This window comes from Giraffa tippelskirchi, chromosome 6 (assembly GCF_054371585.1).
Source record: "Giraffa tippelskirchi isolate mGirTip1 chromosome 6, T2T-mGirTip1v1.2.pri, whole genome shotgun sequence".
NCBI lineage: Eukaryota > Metazoa > Chordata > Mammalia > Artiodactyla > Giraffidae > Giraffa > Giraffa tippelskirchi.
Window position 1 is genome coordinate 98,208,850 of NC_137280.1, and position 22,461 is coordinate 98,231,310.

General features: G+C 41.7%; 2 protein-coding genes across 5 annotated transcripts in view; one reads left to right on the forward strand and one right to left on the reverse strand.

Annotated features, from left to right (window-relative positions):
* The window catches only part of RAD50 (RAD50 double strand break repair protein), a 259,106-nt gene extending 251,855 nt beyond the window's left edge, over nt 1-7,251 (reverse strand). For all 4 annotated transcript variants that reach the window (XR_014056630.1, XR_014056633.1, XM_081500071.1 and 1 more), the window contains exon 1: nt 7,120-7,251. The gene's annotated coding sequence lies outside the window, so the exon portion shown is untranslated. The remainder of the gene's footprint in view (nt 1-7,119) is intronic.
* On the forward strand, nt 1,683-16,785 carry LOC145510870 (uncharacterized). Its single transcript, XM_081503041.1, has 4 exons — nt 1,683-1,693; nt 6,893-7,894; nt 11,457-11,549; nt 14,132-16,785. Exons 1-2 carry the CDS (start codon nt 1,683-1,685, stop codon nt 7,563-7,565), a joined length of 684 nt encoding a protein of 227 aa, XP_081359167.1. The 3' UTR covers nt 7,566-7,894; nt 11,457-11,549; nt 14,132-16,785.
* Nucleotides 16,786-22,461: the final 5,676 nt, after the last annotated feature.

The window sequence follows — 22,461 nt, forward strand, 5'->3', positions numbered from 1 at the left end:
AGAGGAGTAACATGGTTGGATGCGTGTGTTTTTAAACGATTACATTATGTGGTAGACTGAACAATGGTCTCGCCAAAGAAGTCAATATCTAAATCCCTGGAAGCTATGACTATATTGCCTTACAATGACAAAAAGAGCACTGGAGATGTGATTAAGGATCTCGAGATGGGGAGATTATCCAGGTGAACCCAATGTAATCACAAGTGTCCCTATAAGAGGGAGGCAAAGTGAGATTCAGAAGATGAGTGTCGAGTGTTGCAGCGTGAGAAACACTTGTTAGTTTTAGAGGTGGAGGAAGGGTCTATGAGCCAAGGAATGCAGGAAGCCTCCAGAAGCTGGAAAAGTCAACAGAATGATTCTCCTCCAGGAGCTCCAGAAGGAAAAGCACACTTCTGAAAACTTTGCAGTGGTAACATAATAAATTTGGATTGTTTAAAGCTACTAATTTTGTGTTCATTTGTTATAGCAACAATACACTAACACATTGGCTTCTGTAAAACACAGATTATAAGTAAGGGGAAGTGGAGGCAGGGACCAGCTGGAGGTCACTGTGTCCTCCAGACGAGAGATGTGAGAGCCTGAACCACAGCAGTGGCAGAGAGGTGAGGAGGAGTGGAAGGACACCAGGAGGGGAGGTATTGGCCAGTCAAGTTCCAGACATTACTGGAATGCTGAAGCAGGCTTTCTTTAGGCTCAGGCAGAGCCCACCATCCTCTGTAGAAGGAGGAAGTTTGCACAGGGCAGTAAGACCACCTCCAGACACAGACACTATTTGCTCACTTGACAGGGACCTGCCAACCCCTTTCCCACAAAGAAGTCCAGGGACTTCCAGGAACATGCTCTAAGAAGTAACAACCTAGGAATTTCTACCAGGAAAAAAGTAGCAAGTGTTCCGGTCAAGCATGAGGCCTTGGTGTGAACCTTTTTTTTTTCCTAAGAGAGATTTTGTAATCCTGGAAAGGAGGCATCTAAAATTTAAATATACATATCTTAAACCCAGGTCAAACAGAAACATGGCTTTACCCAACATGTAGAAATTTCATGGTAGTAGAATAATGTAGAAAGAAGGCAATGGCACCCACTCCAGTACTCTTGCCTGGAAAATCCCATGGACGGAGGAGCCTGGTAGGCTGCCGTCTATGGGGTCGCACAGAGTCGGACACGACTGAAGCGACTAGCAGCAGCAGCAGCAGCAGCAGAATAATGTAGAAGTTACAGAAAGAGAATAAAGGAGAAACTAGGAGACCCTCTCTCACCATCTCCTCCATTCCTATCTAATGATTCAGACCCGCTAAAAAGGTGGGATTCTAATTTGGCCCAACCTAATAGGGCTTTTGAGAAGAAGAGGCAATAAAAATTATTTCAGGGAATTTTAGATATATTCTATTTTACTCCAAAAGTATAAATATAGACACACTAAGAAGAACTATCTTGGAGGATACTGAATGGTGACAAGGAAGTCTTGTCAACCTCCTGTGGCTCTGCAGATCACAGAGACCTGGGTGGGTTCTTGGAGCATACATACAAGGATGCAGGACTGCCTACAGATGGCAAAATACCAGGCAGTCCTATGAACATTCAAATGGGTTAACTTTAAAACAGTTATTTGTATAAACTGTTTTTTCTGTTGACAAAAGTGACATGTTTATTAGTGGAAAAAACAAAAATTTCCTGTAATCCCGATGGTTCAGAGGTAACTTATTTGTAAATATTTCTTCCAATAATTTTTGAGATTCTCACACACAGACATACACACAAGCATACACTTTCTTTTTAACAATATTAGGATACTGTGCATATTTTTCTTTTGCAACCAGCTTTGTTTTATCTAATAGTATATAATTTTTCCATGTCATTAAATATACTTTTAATAGTTGGCACTATTCTATCACTATTTTTCCATGGTATCAAAATCTCTTAATTAATCCCTAACTGATGGACAACTGACTGGTTTCTAACTTCATGATAACAGAAGTCAGACTGGGAGGAACAGCCCCATCTATAAGAAAACCTCCTCACTTAAAATCTGTGTCTGAAGCTCAGATTATTTCTTAGGGTTGTGTTTCACATCTTTCAGCCATCCATAAATCACTATTATTATTTTCCCATAATTAAATGTCATATATACTGTACTTAACATTTCTCTTTAAATCAACTCATTTCTATCCTTAAATAAATGTTTTAAAAGCAAACCTTATTTACTACTATAAATGGAAAGTCAGCATTAAATGTCATAAATGAAGGCAGTCATAAGAATAAATACAATGGAAAACACAATGGTGTCATGAAAATACAGTTGATATTGCTATCCCTTTGCTCATCCTTTCATATCAAGTGGGAGATTAGGAAGGCTTAACACGGTGTTAAAGACATATTAGTACCAAGCTGAGATTTTTCTCCTTCCCTTGATCAGAAGATTGGAAAGGAACTGACCAGAGGAAACTTTCTCACCATGGGAGTCAGTGTTATCTGATGTTGCAAATATACCCCACCCAGAATTACTCTGTATCACCCGAAACAAGCCCAAAGGCAAACACGTTTTAGGATACAGGCTGAAAGTAGAATTACTGGGATAAAAACATGTGGACACTTTACGAAAGGTTTTGATCCATCCAAGTTAGTTTTACCATAGTTTTACTATTAGAGTGCCTGATTTACTTCACCCTCAAATACTGTTATAAACAAAAATGTTAAGCTTTGTAGTGTAAGATATTCAGCAGCTGAATTTTCAAAGCTATTTTCATATTCCTCTGGCCAGTTTCTGACGCTGGGGGGAAGGCAATTATATAAACCTTCAGCTAGTGATATTGCAAAACTGATATTGCACTTGGTTTAACCAAGCTAAAGTAAACTCAGTAAAATATGAGGAAGTGACTTTAGCATTTGCAAATATTTTAGAATGCTTTTGTTCTGGCAAAGGTCAAATGAGGATCAGAATAGCATGGATTCCACATAATACTTTTGAGAAATAAAGAGACTCAGAGAGGCACTACTCTTGAGACACAAATCACTAAAAATTTTCAGTATGTCAATCAAAACTCTAAAATAAATATATGTTCAAGCCTTCCTATCTTGGTGTGATAGGTAATTGCAAATATGTTATAAATTTATGCAATTCTTAAGAAAAGACTTCTAAAATAGAAAAATAAAAATGTATTTTGAAGCATGAAGAGTTAATAACAATAAGAAGCTTCCAGATTATTTCAATAATTCTCAGGCAGACACACACATGTGCATGTGCCTGTGGGAAAAGAAGAGAATTAAAAATATGCTAAAATGTTTCTTATGTTTGGGATGAAATTGGAGATTTTAATTAATTTTTAGCATTTGTAGGAAAAGGTTTACCTATGCTTAGGGCTCCTAATAAGATACAGAATTCTAAGTCACTGAATGAAATGAAGGAAGGAAAGAATGGAGCCAAAGACATCTTGATGATTTCAGATGTCATAAGAAAAAAGAAACAATATATAAATAACACAACTCAGTAACAAAATACAATCAAATTTTCCAAACAGATATGAACAAATATTACTCCAAAGAAGATATACAAATGGTTAATAAGCACATTAAAAGATGCTTAATATCATTAACCATCCAGGAAGTGCAAGTTAAAACCACAACGAGCTAGAAATTTACATCTGCTAGGATGGCTATAATCAAAAATATACACAAGTATTGGTGAGGATGTAGACAAATTGAAACACTCATGCACTGCTGGTAAGAATGTAAAATGTTAACAGCTACTTTGGAAAAGTATGGCAGCATGGCAGCCTACTCCAGTATTCTTGGCTGGAGAATCCCATGGACAGAAGAGCCTGGCAGGCTACAGTCCATAGGGTCACACAAAGTCAGACACGACTGAAGTGACTGCATGCATGAACTGGAAGTTTAAACACAGACACATCATACGATTCAGCAATTCCACTTTTACTAATAGGTGTATATCCAAGAGAAATTAAAATATATGCTTACACAAAAATTTGTAAGTGGGTGTTCACGGAAACATTATTCATAATAGCCAGAAAGCAAAAACAATCTAAATGTCCATCAACTGATGAATGGATAAACAAAATGCAGTATAGCCACAGGATGGAATATACTGGGCAATAGAAAGGAACAAACTACTGATACATGCTATAATGTGGATAAACCTCCAAAAGATTACTCTAAGTGTACAAAGCCAGTCACAACACACCACATATTGTATAATCTCATTTATACAAAATGCCTGAAAAAGGCAAGTATATAGAGGCAGAAAGTAGATTAGTGCTTGCCTAGGACTGGAGAGGGGAATATTAAGGGCTATTCTGGAGAGTTATTGCTAATAAAGTAATACAAATGTTCTAAAATTAGATTATGGAGATAGTTACACCCTCTGCAAATACATTATAAACCACTGAACTGTATCCTTTTAATGGGTGGATTTTATGGTATGTAAATTATATCTTAATAAAGGTGCTAATAATAATAATAAACGAAGACCATAAATGAAGTTAACAGATGAGTGACCAGACTAGGGGATGATTTATAACACTGCCATTCCACAAAGGGTTAACATTTTAGTGAGCATACCAATATATAAGGATCAAAATGAAAACCAGACAGAAAAATATCAGAAATCTAAAGGAAGAGTAAATGAGACAAATAGGCAATTCACAAATGGCAGAACAATATGATGTGATGCTCAACTAAAACAGAAATGGAGTTCTGCTTTAACCTACTAGTTTGACAAAAAATTAGTAAATTAGATAATAGTAAGTGCTGGCAGATGATGGAAAAGAGACCCTTCACGCACTCCTGATGGGAGAAATCTGATGAAGCCATTCTGCAGCACAAAGCAGCAGTTTTTAGTAAATGACATCATACAAGTATTCCAAAATTAGCAATCTACCTACCCATCTATCTATCTCAGAGAAGTTCTTGCTGGAGAACACATGGCTTTCTGGTGCTGCACTGTTTGGGGAAGCAAGGAGATGAAGATCACCTAATGTCTATTCCCAGGAGACGAGTTAAGAACTTGTGGTGTACACTCTTGATAGAAAAGTACACAACATCCAGGACTAATGAATTAGACTCACATATATCAAGATGGTTTGACTTAAAAACATGATGCTGAGGGAAAAAAAGAAACAGTATGAGGGAATTATAGCAGTCCAGTGGTTAGGACTCCTCGTTCTCACTGATTCTTGGGAACTAAAATCCCACAAGCCACACGATGTGGCCAAAAAAAAGAGAGAAACAGTATGAGATTTATAGCACGATGGCATTTATTCAGATAGGTACAACAAAAGCAAAACATGACATACCTTTCAAAGACACGTTTTCTGAGAAGATATAAGGAAAGATGTAAGAACAAATACGTCACCATGCCTGCCCAAGTATGCAAGCATGGGAGGGAGGGTGTTGAGAAATGGAAGATAAAAGGAGGAAATAAAACAAAATGGCTCAAACAGACCAAGGATTATAGCGTGCCATTAACTGAAGAGTATGAGCAATTTAGTTCTGAAGTCCTGACATCCCACGGAAAATGAAATCCCACGCATTATTTTCTTCTGAAAAACGTAATAAAGTTCATCACATGCTAAACCAATGAATAATAAAGCCAGGAGAAAAGAAGGCAGTGGGGAAGACAGAGGCTTGCCTGATCTTCAGTGTAGTCATTCAGTTTTCACCATCATGGACGCAAGAACTTGGCATGGTGAAAATGCTGTGGATGGTGTCTACTACAACCCCCTCCCTCTCCACCCACAGACAGAAGAGGAAAGGGAGACAATCATGCATTACAGCTTAAATTTAGTTAACAGGAGAGAGAGAGGAGAGAGAGACATTATGGAATTTCGAAGAAAAGGAACAGCTTGTTCCTTTTACATCGCAAAAATCAAAGAATCTGATTTTCTGGCTCATGATAAAGGTGGTACTTTCTAAAAGCAGTGAATTCTCACCACCATCCTGAAGCAGAGTACAAAAGGGGAACTCCATGTTTTAAAAATTAGGAAGGACCTACATGTTTGGTTAAGGCTGTTTTCAAAGTTAAGGTTATTCAAGTTTTCTTTCAGTAATGGGTGTTATTACCAGATACATGTGATTAGACTAGACAAAAGTTGAGTAAAATGGGGTGGTGTTCTTGGTATTGCCTACAGAAACCATCTTCACTCAAATGTTAAATCAAGTGCCTGCAGGTTTAGTCACTTTACTCCTAACATTTAGTGTCGTCCCTCATCTACACAACTGGTTTTGCATATGTATTTTCTCTTGCCAGGGAATAGGGGGCACCCAAAAGCAGAGACTGTCCCAACAGCCTTGAGGAGGAGCCCAATTCTGAGCGGGCATAGAAGACCTGGGCGTTCGTCTTTCACCCTTCTGCTGGCGGACTCCGCACAGAAGGCGTCCTGTCTGGGATGCACTGAGTTCCTCCGTGCACCCATCCCTGACCGTTTCTGCCAGCCATGGATAGGGGCTCCTGCAGAGTCAGCCCGTTTTCACCTGGACAGAGCCTTGGGAAGCGGGTGGCATCCTGGCCTAACTCCTCTCCCTTCCTATGACCAAAAGAGACTAGTCGCAAGCTTGCCGGTTCAGGGCACGCTTGCAGGGCATCCCAAGTGCGTGCAAGTGCGCCAGATCTGAAAAACTTAGGCAAACAAGCGAGGTTTGGGGCCGCGTGCGGAAACACAGGAGTTTGATAGGTAAGAAGGGGTAAATTATGAATTCCTCCCTGCTGGGCTCAGGTGAGACACTCTTCTCAGCATTTTATATACATCCTCCCACTATGATTTTTATCGAAACTCGGTGGGGGTGGGGCGGGACGGGGGAGGGTCGGGGCGGCATTCTACAAAAAAGAAAATGTGTGCTGGGAGGGGTGGCCTGGCTTGCACCCGCCCCACCTCGGCCTCAGGCTGCCAGATCCTTGGCACGTTAGTCCGAGGCTCGCCCAGGTCTTCCAGCCCGGCCTAGAGGACCAGAGCCCCGAAAGCCCCAGTGGTGCCGCATCTCAAGCCCTCCCAACCCCGCGGCAGAAACCCCCCAGCCGAGCCCGCCAGCGTCCAACGGCCGCCTGGCGTCCCGCCCGCGCGGTCCGCAAGGAGGAGCCCGCGAGGCGACCGCGAAAGGGGCTGCGCTTACCTCGCCGGGTGCGGGCTGAGGCTCCGGTTCGCCCGCTCCGGGCTGGCCGCCCCGCACGGTGCGCCCCTCGCCCCGACGGCTGCCGCGCAGGCTCTGGACACTGCCACTTTCATTTTCCTCAACGCTCTCGGCAAGAAAGCGAAAGCGAAAACGGCCGAGAGGCGGGCCCGAGTGCGCGGAGAACGCGGAGCGCGGGCCGGCAGCCAGAGGCTGGGGCCCCAGGCCTCGAGGGTCTGCGCACGGCGGTCCCGGCGGCGTTCCGGCTGGAGCCGCGTCCACCTGAGACGCCCATAAGCCAGCCCATGGCGCTCGTCGCGGCGGCGCAGCGTGCCCTCGCCCGGCGACGCGGCCTGCGGCGCCTCGGTCCCCGGGCGCTGCTTCCCTCAACTGCCTTTCGTTTCAGCGCCCGCCGGGGCCTCGCGGCTGCAGGCGGGCCCGAAACCTGACTGCCCACGGCGCTTCGTGGGTTTCTGGCCTGAGCAGGCGGGTGCCGGCCTGGGTGGCCGGGAGCACGTCACTGAGGGGTCCCCGTGGGAGGCGCTGAGGGAACTGGGGCGGATTTCGCTCGCAGACCCCAGGGGTCCGGCGCTCCCCAGCCCAGACATGCGCACTGGCCCCTCGGCCGAGCTGGGGGCACCAGTAAGGCTGACAGCCGGGTCCTGACCGTGAGGTACCAGGCTCTTCATCCTGGGTCAGCGGAGAACTAAAAGTCAGTGATGTCTGTGAAATGAGGGGCGCCTCGTTTGATAAGGAAAACTGAAACTGCAAGTTTAAGGTTTGGACCCCCTGGCCTAAGTGGTTCCCATCAATACCCGAGGGTTTAGAGATTCCAGGTTCAATCAAGCACAGATTCTGGCACTTTTTGGCTGTGTGATTTGGAGCAAAATATTTACTCCTTTTAGCCTTAGTTTCTTCTCCTGTAGGATGGGGATAATAACCATATCAGGGTTGTGGGAATTAAATTCAATGATATACGGGAGAAAATACTTGGTATTTTCTATTAGGTTCTAGATGGGTTCTGTGAGGGCAACGACCAAGTTGTTTTTCTGAATGCTTGATAGACATTCTCTAATGGTCACCTCAAAAACGATACTTTTCAAAGTTTGAACCGTGTTATCTTGACTTAGAAGAACTGAGGGGGAGGGGGAACACTACAGTCTTTTTGGAAGGCACCTCACACTGAGCCTGACAATTAGCCCCTGTAATTATGCCACTGCTACAAAGTTTGACAGAAGTCTCTACAGCTCTGTCCAGGATCAGCCACTGACATCTGAAAAATACTTCTGTAGGCACTGCCATAGAAACCAAAAAACACTGTCAAGACTCCATACTCTAAACACAATTTACCATGGGTTTCTTTGGTGTTTTTGTCACAGAGCGATCTGATAACTGGAAGAGAAAAACAAAACAAACTGTTTAATCTGCCAGAGTCACTTTGGTTTGCCAGTGTGTAATTTAGGCATGTTCGCTGCAAGATGGAGGCCTTCGTCTGTGACTGATGTTGTGGCTTTTTATGTGTCCTGGCAGTGTTTCCCTCAAGAGCAGGTGGGGAAGTGGGGCAGGCCAAATGATGACCTTAGAAAAACACACATCAGCCTCCAGAAGATGATGCTTTTGGTGTGTAGTATGAAGCAAAAAGAAGAAAAAAAATCAAAACAGTCTCAGAGCCTCTCCCTTGTTAAAGGGCAGTGATTCTTGATTCTGTAAGAGAAAAGTAGACCTAAATCTGCTTCTGCATAACAAATATGTCTGGGAGATAGGGGGCAGGGAAAAGAGAAGAAAAGATACTAGGAGATAAAGCCAAATCCTGGTTACCTTTTATAGATGTTACCTTGGGAACAGGGAGGTGCCAGGAGGTGAGGGCTAGCCTGGAGTCTTGGTGATTTCCCAAGGTCTAGATTGGGTCCTTGACCTTGTGGGATAAAAACTTTCATCTTTTCAGTGTTCCAGCTTTGATTAAAAATCAGCGAAGTATAAAATCAGAATTCAAACTTACTGATTTCATTAACTATTGCTAGACACTATGTTAAGTACATTACATATATTGCCTCATTTAATTCTCTCTACCGGAGAAGGCAATGGCACCCCACTCCAGTACTCTTGCCTGGAAAATCCCATGGACGGAGGAGCCTGGTAGGCTAGAGTCCATGGGGTCGCTAAGAGTCGGACACGACTGAGCGACTTCACTTTCACTTTTCCCTTTCATGCACTGGAGAAGGAAACGGCAACCCACTCCAGTATTCTTGCCTGGAGAATCCTAGGGACGGCGGAGCCTGGTGAGCTGCCCTCTATGGGGTCGCACAGAGTTGGACACGACTGAAGCGACTTAGCATAGCATAGCATAGCATAGGCCTTTTAGGTCCTGGAGTCCTCCTTTCTTTTTATGGAAGTGTATCTTTGCTCTGATTGACTTGACTTATAATCTAATTGTTGTTCCAACTCTTTGGGGGTAACTCACTTTATTTTCTTACCCTCCCTGACCTTCTAAATCTAGAATAAAATATTGTGCAATAGCAAGTTCTGCAATAAGGACTTTATCCAAGCCTGCAGTGCTCATCAATGAAGACCCAAAAATCTAAGTCCAAGGTCAGAGCTCAGAAATTTTATCATGGTCAGAGAGTAGGAATGGAGGTGGGGATGGAGATAATGCAATGTAGCTAGAGAACAATATAAATGGAAATAGATGGTTAGAAAAAAAAACACCTGGTGTTTGATGCAAATAAAAAGTGAAAAAATTTTAAAAATCTTTTAGATACTTCAGTCATTCAAAAAGTGTTTTGTGGCAACTACAAAATGCAGCCACTATGCTAATCCTGGGGATTCAATAATGAATGAAAATAGACAGTCTCTGCCCTCAGGAAACACAGTTTAGTAGTCAGACAATCAAATAATCAGTCAATTATAGAATACTGTCCTAAATGTTACAAAGGGAATTTGATTCTATGAGTAGGATTTGAACTTCCCTTGGGGGAGAGAGAGAGTCAGAGAAGATTGCTTAGATGAAGGGTTGTTTGAACTGGGAGCTGAAGAATGAGGATTAGTTAATTGGGTAAAGAGGGATGGGGTTGGAGAAGAGATAATCAGTGAAAGAAAAAGCATGTGCAAAGGTCCCGAGGCAGGAAAGAGCCAACCTGGAGCATTTGAAGAACTGGAAGCGGGTGGAATTTGAACCATTATCTATTTGATTCCCCAAAAGGTCAACTGAGCAGTAAGGAGAACTCAAGTCCCAAGAACCCCAGTCCCAGGAGGCTGGAGAGCAAGAGAAGCTTTATCAGGTAGAGCCTTGAAGGTCATAAAGACTTAGGTCTTTATCCCATGAGTACTGATATTGTTTAAGCAAGGAGTTATATCATCAGACTTGTGTTTTGGAAAGATTGTCTGCTGCGTGGTGAATGGATTGAAGGATGGTCACCAGTTGGGAGCAAGATGATGGTGGTAGTGGTAGAGGAGATGGAGAGAAATGGACAGATGTGATAGCTGTTTAAGAGATAAAATGATCTAGGAACATACCAATGGATTGGGTCACAGAGATAAGAGAGGAGACACCATGCATGACTCCCAGGTTGCATAATTGAATGAATGATTCTGGCAGCCATGTAGGTATTCAGATCTCTCTTCAAGAGCCCCTTCTAGGGCTGCCCTGGTGGCTCAGTGGTAGGAATCTGCTTGCCAGTGCAGGAGACATGGGTTCGATCCCTGATCCAGGAAGATCCCACATTCTGCGGAGCAACTAAGCCTGTGCTCTAGAACCTGGGACCCACAAATATACTGAGCACACGTGCCTCAACTACTGCAGCTGGGTGCCCTAGAGCCTGTGCTTCACATGAAGAGAAGCCACTGCAATGAGAGTGGCCCCCGCCCTCTGTAACTAGAGAAAAGCCCTCTCAACAACAAAGACCCAGCACAATAAAAAATAAATTAAAAAAAAAAAAAGACCCCCCCTTCTATGATAAACATAGCTGTGAGCCTGCAGCCACTGCACCTTCAGATCCACTGCCGTGTTCACACAAGGCCTCACACTTTGGCTGCTACTAGTCAATGCCCATCATAGGGCGGGTACCAGAGCCAGGCCATTTCTGCCCAAGGTGGGACTCCAACAACAAATCTATATTCTGGGACTTCCCGTAAGTGTGGCCAACGCTTTCCCAGAACTGCTTTGCAGTCTGAGGCTCTTTCTACCTAGTCCTCCTTCCTTCCCTCTCCTCTTTCATAAGGCAACATATCTGCATCATCATCTGAGTCTCTCTGCCTTTTCTTGCTCCCTCTCCTCTTAACCCTTCATAAGCACTTTCCCCATTAAGCTCACACATTTAATTCCATCTTGTCATCTGCTCTAGGAGGACTCAAACTGACACAACAATGCCCTTCACTGAGCTGGAGAATCTGGAAAAGGACCCTATTTTGGAGGACTTCTGTTCTGCCCACGTCAGGTGAGGTGTCAGGTGGGCAGGGGACCTTTCTATCCACTTTCCCATTCATAAGATATATTCTGCTTTACTATTAAACTATCAGCTGTGTCCTCTGTGTGAGCTGGTGTCTTCTTTATAAAATGTTTGTTCCATGGATAATCTCCAAACCTCAGTTTAGAACTCAGTGCTATAACTATTGGTCTCTACAGAAATATGACCAACCAACAGCAAAAATATCTTTTAACCTTCTTGAGGAGGAGGCAAGAATCAAAAACTAGAAAGGAGTGAGTTAGTATTTTTGAATAACTGAAGGTAAATTATTTTTCTGTAGGTGACCCTGGCTTTCTGGGAAAAAGAAGTCTTTTATAAGTGTTCCCAAAGGGAAAGATATATTTGGCAGTACAGATGAAAATCTCTGTCATTCTGTGCAAAAAATAAGTTAGCACACCAGAAGTCACTCTTGCTCTGATACCTTTCTCCCTGAACAAGTTTCCCTTGGAGAGCTTGGTGGCATAGGATGACCTGGGCCTGGAGAATGCCTGTTGGAGTGAATCACCTGTGAGAGGGCAGAGCTCTTTAGGTCCAGCACTGGCTTATCCTACTGAAGCAGGCTTGAACACAAATCATGACTACTACTGAGCTTTCTCAAAGGACAAACAATTCCTTCACTAATCCCAGACCCCAGACAACCCATACCCATCTCACTGTGGAGTGTGGAGGCTGACAGTAGCTGAGTTGACATGTTTTGTTACCTAGCTTTTGAGAAGCCCAGATACCATTAGTCTGCTTGGACTAAAAAGAAAAAGAAGTCTGTGTGAAGTATACGTATTTCTTGAAATATATTTTCCTGAGAGGTCTGTCCCTCATTAAGGAATGAATGAGTAAAAGTATTTGTTGAAAAACTACCAAATGTAAAATGAATGTACTACTTAGTACTTTAGGGTTAGAAGACCTGTCTTTTTCTCCCAAAGGTAGTTACAATTCCCTTCATGAAACCATACAGAAAATAAAGATTAATTGTTTGTAGACTCAAAAATTACATTGGAGGGAGAAGAAATAGCAATATTGTTATCAACACAAATTTTGTTCTGCTACCTACTTTACATGCATGATCCAATTGAATCCTTATAAAAACCTAATGAGATAGGTTAGACTAGACCATCTATTCAACAACTGAGGAAACTGAGTCTCAGAATGGTTAAGTGAGTTGCTCAAACTTATAGAACTAGTTAAGTGGAGAAGCCTACTTTTGGATCTCAGGGACCACATATCTTCTCTGGTGCGGACACTTAGCTGTAGCTGCAGTACCTCCAAGGAGAGGATGTGCTTTAAAGTAAACCTTGAACGTGGGTGGAGTTAGGATAATCAGAGATGAAGGAGGACAATGTGTATATGAAGGCAGGAGTGACAAAAAGAAATATAAAACTGAAAGTGTGTGATATCAGGAGTTGAAATACATTAAAATTTGTGAAAGCTTGGGAGGGGGTGGGAGGAGTTTAAAAAATACTGAAAAGTACACAGAAGAAATGGAGAAGGAAATGGCAACCCACTCCAGTATTCTTGCCTGGAGAATCCCAGGGACGGCGGAGCCTGGTGGGCTGCCGTCTATGGGGTCGCACAGAGTCGGACACGACTGAAGCGACTTAGCAGCAGCAGTAGCACACAGAAGAAAATAATCCATCCTCATTTTCATCTTGCACATTTACTTCCAGTTTTGTTTTTTAACTAAAACTACTTAAAAATTTATACATGCTCATTATAAGAAATATAAACACTATAGCAAATACAACAATAAATGTGTTAAAAGCTCCACAAATCCTTCTATCTAAAAAGTATTATTACTAATATTAGGAAAATGTTATTAGATAGATTTTTCTTTGCATTTATTCAGAGAGAAGGACGAATGGACAGTATAGTATTCATTTGTACTTGTTTTATTAGGAGAGAGGTACAGAATCTTCTCATAGGTGTAGAAGTTATCTCTAGGGGCTTCCCAAGTGGCACTAGTGGTAAAGAACCTGCCTGCCAATGCAGAAGACATGAGAGACTTAAATTTGATCCCTGGGTCGGGAAGATCCCCTATAGAAAGAAATGGAAACCCACTCCAGTATTCTTGCCTGGAGAATCTCATGGAGAGAAGTCTAGCAGGCTACAGTCCACAGTGTCGCAAAGAGTCAGATGCAGCTGAAGCAACTTAGCACACACTGGTGCCTCAGTGGTAAAGAATCTGCCTGCCAATGCAGCTTTGATACCTGATCTGGGAAGATCCTACATGCCACGGAGCAACTAAGCCCATGAACCACAACTACTGAGCCTGTGCTCTAGAGCCCAGGACCTGCAATTACTGAAGCCCCAGTGCCCTCAAGCCAGTGCTCTGCTACGAGAGAAGCCACCACAATGAGGAGCCCGGGCACTGTAACTAGAGAAAAGCCTGACAGCATTGAAGACCCAGTACAGCCAAAAATAAATGTCATCTGTATGTCAATACAGATTGTTTTTATTTCTTGAGCAATTTTCTATTGGGGTTGTGGATTTCTTGTTTTTTATTCTACTATTGTAGTAGATCTTTCTATACTAGGTAAATTAGCTCTTTGTTATATCAGTTGCAGACATTCTGGAGCGTGAAGTCAAGTGGGTCGTAGGAACCATTTCTATGAACAAAGTTAGTGGAGGGGATGGAATTCCTAAAAGATGATGCTGTGAAAGTGCTGCACTCAATATGCCAGCAAATTTGGAAAACTCAGCAGTGGCCACAGGACTGGGAAAGGTCAGTTTTCATTCCAATCCCAAAGAAAGGCAATGCTAAAGAAGGTTCAGACTACTGTCTACTTGCGCTCGTTTCACACACTAGCAAGGTAATGCTCAAAATCCTTCAAGCTAGGCTTCCGCAGTACATGAACCAAGAAATTCCATATTTACAAGCTGGATTAGAAAAGGCAAAGGAACCAGAGATCAAACTGCCAACATCTGTTGGATCATAGAGAAAGCAAGGGAATTCCAGAAAAGCATCTGCTTCATTGATTGCTAAAGCCTTGACTGTGGATCACAGTAAACTGGGGAAAATTCTTAAATAGATGAGAATGCCAAACCACTTTACCTGTCTCCTGAGAAACCTGTATGCAAGATAAGAAGCAACAAGAAGTTTGAACCGGACATGAAACAACAGACTGGTTCAAAATTGGGAAGGGAGTATGTCAAGGCTGTATATTGTCACCCTGCTTATTTAAGTTATATGCAGAGTACATCATGTGAAATGCCAGGCTGGATGAATCACAAGCTAGAATCAGGATTTCTGGGAGAAATATCAACAACCTCAGATATGCAGATGATACCACTCTAATGACAGAAAGTGAAGAGGAACTAAAGAACCTCTTGGTGAAGGTGAAAAAGGAGAGCGAAAAAGCTGGCTTAAAACTCAGCATTCAAAAAACTATGATCAGAGCATCCCTTCCCATCACTTCATGGCAAAGAGATGGGGAAAAAGTGGAAACAGTAACAGATTTTATTTTCTCGGGCTCAAAAATCACAGTGGGTGGTGACTACAGCCATGAAATTAAAAGATGCTTTCTGCTTGGAAGAAAAGCTATGACAAACCTAAACAGTGTATTAAAAAACAGAGACATCTTTTTGCTGACAAAGGTCCATATAGTCAAAGCTATGGTTTTTCCAGTAGTCAGGTACAGATGTGAGAGTTGGACCATAAAGAAGGCTGAGTGCTGAAGAATTGATGTTTTCAAATTGTGGTGCTGCAGAAGACTCTTGAGAGTCTCTTGGACTGTACGGAGATCACACTAGTCAATCCTAAAGGAAATCAACCCTGAATATTCATTGGAAGGACTGATGCTGAAGCTCTAATACTTTGGACACCTGTTGCGAAGAAATGACTCATTGGAAAAGACTCTGATGCTGGGAAAGATTGAAGGCGGGAGGAGAAGGGGACAAGAGAGGACGAGATGGTTGGATGCATCACCCACTCAGTGGACATGAGTGAGCAAGCTCCAGGAGTTGGTGATGGACAGGGAAGCCTGGTGTGCCACAGTCCATGTGGTCGCAAAGAGTTGGACACGACTGAGCAACTGAACTGAACTGATTCATTGGAAGGGCTGATGCTGAAGCTGAAGCTCCAATACTTTGGCCACCTGATGTGGAGAGCAGACTCATTGGAAAAGTCCCTGATGCTGGGAAAGATTAAGGGCAGGAGGAAAAGGAGATGACAGAGAATGAGATGGTTGGATGGCATCACTGCCTCAGTCGACATTAGTTTGAGCAAACTCCAGGAGCTAGGAAAGGACAGGGAAGGAAGGACTGGCATGCTGCAGTCTATGGGGTTGCAAAGAGTCAGATATGACTTAGTGACTGAACAACAACAAAATATGAGCTGCAAATGGATTCCTTTAGCAATGGGCTGGATTTAATTTTTAAATAATTTCCTTCAAAAAGGATTTATGGGCACCTTATTGCTTGGACTTCCCTGGTGGCTCAGAGGTTAAAGCGTCTGCCTCCAATGCGGGAGACCTGGGTTCGATCCCTGGGTCGGGAAGATCCCCTGGAGAAGGAAATGGCAAACCACTCCAGTATTCTTGCCTGGAGAATCCCATGGACGGAGGAGCCTGGCAGGCTACAGTCCACGGGGTCGCAAAGAGTCGGACACGACTGAGCGACTTTCCTTCCTTTCCTATTGCTTGAATTTCGTATTTGAGAATGTTTATTTCCATTATACTTGAAGAATTCTTTTAAAATTAATTATTGTGGTAAAATATATGTAACATAAAATTTACCATTTTAACCATTTTTGAGTGTACAATTTGGTGGCATTAAGTACATTCAAATTGTTGTGCAGTCAACACCACCATTCATCTCCAGAATGGTGATGGTGTTTTTATCATCTCAAGCTGAAACTATTACCCATTAAACAGTATTTGCCATTACCTCTTCCTCCTCAGCCCATGGTCACCATTATTCTATTTTTTGTCTCTATTAATTTGACTATTCTAGGTACCTAATATAAATGAATTCATATAGTATTTGCCCTTTTTTATCTGGTTTATTTCACTTAACAGTGTTTTTATGGCTCATCCATGCTATAGCACGTCTCATAATTCCAGTCCTTCTTAAGGCTGAATAGTATTTCATTGTGTATACATACCACAGTTTGCTTATCCACCCGTCTGTTAATGGAAACGGGTTGTTTCCACCGGGTTGTTTTCACCTTTTGTCTATTGTAAATAATGCTACTGTAAATATAGTTGTACAAATATGTTTAACTGTGTGCTTTCAATTTGTTTGGGCTTATGCCTAGAAGTGGGCTTCCCTTGTGGCTCAGCTGGTAAAGAATCCACCTGCAGTGTGGGAGACCTGGGTTCGATCCCTGGGTTGGGAGGATCCTCTAGAGAAGGGAACACCTACCTACTCCAGTATTCTGGCCTGGAAAATTCCATGGGCTGTATAGTCCATAGGGTTGCAAAGAGTCAGACATGACTGAGCGACTTTCACTGTCACTTTCATACCTAGAAATAGAGTTTCTGGATCATATGGTAATTCTGTTTGGGTTTGTTTTTTTTTTTGAGGAGAGGCCATGCTGTTTTCCATAGTAGCTGTACTTTTTTATATTCCTACTAGCAATGTACAAGGGTTCCAGTTTCCCCACATCCTCACCAATGCTTAATATTTTCCGTTTTGTTTTTAATAACAGCCATCCTATTGGGTGTGAAGTGGTATCTTATTGTGGTTTTGATTTGCATTTCCCTAATGCAAATCTTTTCATGTGCTAACACATGTTTCATGCCTAACACATCTTTTCATGTGCTTATTGGCCATTTGTATATCTTGTTTGAAGAAATGTCTCCTCAAATCCTTTGCCCATTAAAATTTTTTTAAATTGTTGTCAGAGTTCCTTATATATTTTGGATATTAACCCCTTATTAGATATATGATTTGCAAACATTTTTTCCCAATCTGCAGGTTGCCTTTTTATCTCTTGGTAATGTCCTATAACAAGGACAAAATATTGGGCAATACACAAAACTTACCCTCCCCAGCTCTATTGAGATATAATTGACATACAACAAAAGTTTTTCGTTTTGATGAAGTCCAACTTATCTATTCTTTTGTTGCCCATACCATCAAATGTCAAGCTTCCCTGCTGACTCAGTGGTAAAGAATCCACCTGTCACTGCAGGAAAACTGAGTTCAATCCCTGGGTCGGGAAGATCCCCTGGAGAAGAGAATAGCTACCGACTCCAGTATTCTTGTCTGGAGAATTTCATGGACGGAGGAGCCTGACGGGCTACAGTCCATAGGGTTGCAAAGAGCTGGACATGACTGAGTGACTAACACTTTTACTTTCAGTTTTCAATATCAAACTCTCAAAAATTAATAGGATGAGTAGACAGAAAAGTAGAAGGATACAGTCGACCTAAAAAGAACTATGAACTATTTCAACATAATCAAGACTCATGCAATTTTCACACAGCAGGAGGATACAAATTCTATTCAAGTTTCCATAGACTATAAACCAGGAGACACTGGAACATATCCAGGGACATAAAACAAGGTGCAAAAGTTTCATGGTGTAAAGGTATTGAAATCATACAGAGTCTGTTTTATAGACTATAAACCAGAAGACACTGGAACAAATCCTGGGACATAAAACAAGATGCAAAAGTTTCATGGTGTAAAGGTATTGAAATCATACAGAGTCTGTTTTCTTATCACTGTGGAATTATGTTAGAAATCAGTGTCAAAAGATATTTGAAAATAACCCACGTATTTTCAAGTGCAATGTGACATTTACCAAGAGAGATCTTTTAGTCATTGAAAGCCTCAATCAAGTTAAAAGACTGAAAAAACAGAGGATGATTGCAGAGAAGAAAGCATTTAAATGAGAAATTAATATCAAAGATACTTAAAATCCCCATGTGTCTGGAAATTAAAAGTCCACTTTTAAATGGTGGCTGTATCTAAGAAGCCATAAGAAGGAAAGTTAGAAAATGTTTGTAACAAAATAAAAATGAAAAGAGAATTTATTAGAATTTGCTGCATGTAGTTGAAGCTGCTCAATGCAACTAAATACAATGTGGAATCTTGAACAAGGTATGAGAACAAATAATGGACACTAGCATAAAATTTTGTGAAATTTGAACAAAATCTGTACTTTAGTTAATAATACTGTATCTCATGTTAACTTCCTGTTTTATTTTTTAAACAACATAGTATCATAGTATTTCTTTATATTCTCAGAATTGGATTAGAAGTTTCAAGCCTCACTCAAATTTTTAAAATCACTAAAATAATAAGCTTTCTGGAATTTTAGCAGTAACACTAGATGGCAGAATACTTGGAACTATATCAAAGTTTTGAGTGAATATAAATTAGAAATCTAGCATTCTTTTCATACTTGGGCTTCCCAGTTGGCGCAGTGGTAAGTAACCCTACCCTGGTGGCTCAGAGTGTAAAGCATATGCCTGCAATGCGGGAGACCTGGGTTTGATCCCTGGATCAGGAAGATCCCCTGGAGAAGGAAATGGCAACCCACTCTGGTACTCTTGCCTGGAAAATCCCATGGATGGAGAAGCCTAGTAGGCTACAGTCCATGGGGTAGCAAAGAGTCTGACACAACTGAGCAACTTCACTTCACTAAGTAACCCTACCAGCCAATGCAGGAGATGCAAGAGACACATGCTTAATCACTGGGTTGGGAAGATCCCCTGGAGTAGGAAATGACAACCCACTCCAGTATCCCTGCCTGGAAAATCCCATGGACAGAGGAGCCTGGTGGACTACACAGTCCATGAGGTCGCAGAGAGTTGGACACAACTGAGCACACCACACACACACACACACACACACACACACACACACACACACACACACACACACAGTTTTGGAAGTGTTGTTGAAAAGACTGTCCTTCCCCCTTTCAATGGTCTTGCCATCTTTTAAAAAAATCTTTTGACTATGTATGTGAACCTTTGTTTTGGGGCTCTCTATTCTGTTTCATTGGTCTATATATCTGTCTTTCTGCCAGTACCACAGTATTTTCGTTACTGTAGCTTCATTATATTCTTCTCACTTGGGCTACGTTTTATTTCTTCTTCTTGCCTAATTATTGTTATGGTCAGAACTCTCTGCACATTTCTGAAAAGAAATGGCCAGATGAACATCCTTGTCATGTTACTGATCTTAGGGGACGAACTTTCAGTTTCACCAGTGAGTATAGCATTAGCTATGGGGTATTTATAGAGGTCATTTATCATATTGAGGGAGTTCTATTTCTAGTTTGTTGAGTGTTCTGTCCTTTTTGTGTGTGTGTCAAGAAAAGGTGTTCCATATTATCAAATGATTTGGGGTTTTTTTCAGCTGTGTAGTTTGTGGGATCTTAGTTCCCTGACCAGGGATTGAACCCATGCCCCCTGCAGTGGAAGCACGGAGCCTTAATCACTGGATAATTTGGGAATTCCCTGTTAAATGATTTTCTGCATCAATTTATATCATCATTTTTGAAAACCTTCATTCTATTAATGTGCTGTATTACATTGATTAATGTTTATACATTAAACTACCCTTGTATTCCTGGGATAAATCCTACTTGGTCAAATATGTAATCCTCTTATTATACTGAAGAATTTGGCTTGCTGGTATTGTGTAGAATATTTTACATTTATTTTCATAAGGGATATTGATCTATAGATTTCTTCTGATGTCTTTGTCAGGACTTGGTCTCAGAATAATGCTAGCCTCATAGAGTGAATTAGAAAGTGTCTTCTACTTTGGGGAAGAAGTTGAGAATGATTGGTGTTAATTCTTTAAATGCTTGGTAGATTCACCAGTGAAACCATCTGACCCTGGGCTTTTCTTTGTTGGGAGGTTGTTTATTAATTCAAAGTCTGCTCTGATTTTATTTCTTCTTGAGACAATTTTGGTAATTTGTGTTTGTAGCAATTTGTCCAGTTCATCTAGCTTATCTAATTTGTTTTGCATATGATTGTTTATAGTATTCTCTTACTGGTAGTGATTTCCTCACTCTCATTAACATGGTCTTTTATATTTATTAGTTAGTTCCAGTTTATCTGTATTCTTTATTCTTTCACATGTTTTTGTGTTAGTGTTGTTCTTTCATTTCAGCCCAAAGGATTCCCTTTAGAATTTCTCATAGAACAGGTCTCACTTCTTTTTTTTGGCCACGCCTGGCAACATGCAGAATCTTAGTTCCCCAACCTGGGTCAAACCCACGTCCCCTGCACTGGAACCACAAGGGAAGTCCGGAGCAGGTCTCCCTTCTTTCAGAGTGATTAGCCTTGTTGTCCATCTTCTCCATTTCATCCATTTGTTTTCTATGCTAGTTGCCAAAAATCTTTGAACAGGGAAATAGAGACCTTCACCCAGTTTGCTATTTGTCAGATGTGGGAGTAAGTAGAGACTGTTCCAGATGTTGATGACTTTTTATTCATAGTATGGCTAAAGAGTTGAGGGGCGATATTAGAATCTTCTATTTCTTTCCTTCTACCAGTTTCTAAAGTGTATTAAGTTATGCTGCTTTCTTGTTTGGTTCATTTTGGAGGAAAAAAAAAAAACTCATAGGTTTTTACATGTTAATGCTCTTTTTGTTTCATCTAGGGGAAGGCAATTCTAAGGTGACATTTCTTTTTTTTTTTCAGAACTATTTTGTTCATAATCAAAGGTTACGTGATTATGAATAAAACAGTTCTGAAGGCTCAGTAGGCCAGCCTGGGAAATACTGATACCACTGCAGGCATTCGGCAAACTCTCCTTGATGTATAAGGTGTATTTCCACACCTTCCCCACGCATCCATGAAAAGAGTTTCTCATGTGAGACACCTGGGGTGAAGAGTCAGTCCGGGTCTTGGTTCTTGGCTGTTGCCTTGGCTGGTCCAGCAGAGAGATGATGTCCCAGTGTCTCTGGCAGCCTCTTGCACACCTGTGCTTAAAATGAGGCCCCTTCTTCCCAAGGTGAGACCTGGGGTCGGTCTGCCTGAGACTCCAGGTAGCTATGATTTCTGCTGAGAAACCTCTGATGTGTCATCCTGGGCATCCTTTCTCAATCTCATAAGACTTTTATGAGAATCAAATGAAAATATAGATGTATTTTTCCAAAGTGCTTTTATAGCAATGGCATACAACATAAGGTATTGTTAGTGCTGAATTGTATCACGTCTCTTTCTGTCACCTTAAAAAGTCCTTTAGGTGGGGAACACATGTACACCCATGACTGATTTATGTCAATGTATGGCAAAAACCACTACAATATTGTAAAGTAATTAGCCTCCAATTAAAATAAATTAATTAAAAAAAAAAGTCATTTAGGAAAATAAGTGACAAACACCCAGGGGAAAGATTTCTTGTGCTACTTACCACCTGACAGAGAACATGACCCTCTGCCCAACACGTTCACCATCATTATTCTAGATGTTAAGCAGACTAATTCTCTTTGGCAAATACTAGGCTTCTGGAATTTAGGAGAATGTTTAGGGAAGTCTGGAGGCAGGAACTATTTGCCAATAGGAAAATATTATAGGGTACACTCCTGTTTTCACTTTGATCTGTGGTAGAAAACGTTTTATTATTTTTAAAATCTGAATTATTCCTCCACTTCCTTTGCTCTGTCTTTCATATTTCTATGGGCTTCCCTGTGGCTCAGATGGTAAAGAATCTGCCTACAATGCGGGAGACCTGGGTTCAATCCCTGAGTCCAGAAGATCTCCAGGAGAAGGGAATGGCAACCTACTCTGTATTCTTTTTTTTTTTTTTTTACTCTGTATTCTTGCCTGGAGAATTTCGAAGAGTTGGACGTGACTGAGCAACTGAGCACACACACACACAACTGCACAGAAGCACTGGTCTTACTCTCCACTTGCAGGGGAACCCAAGCTAAGACATTTGTGCAAGAATTCTGGCTCACTCCATAGTCAATAGA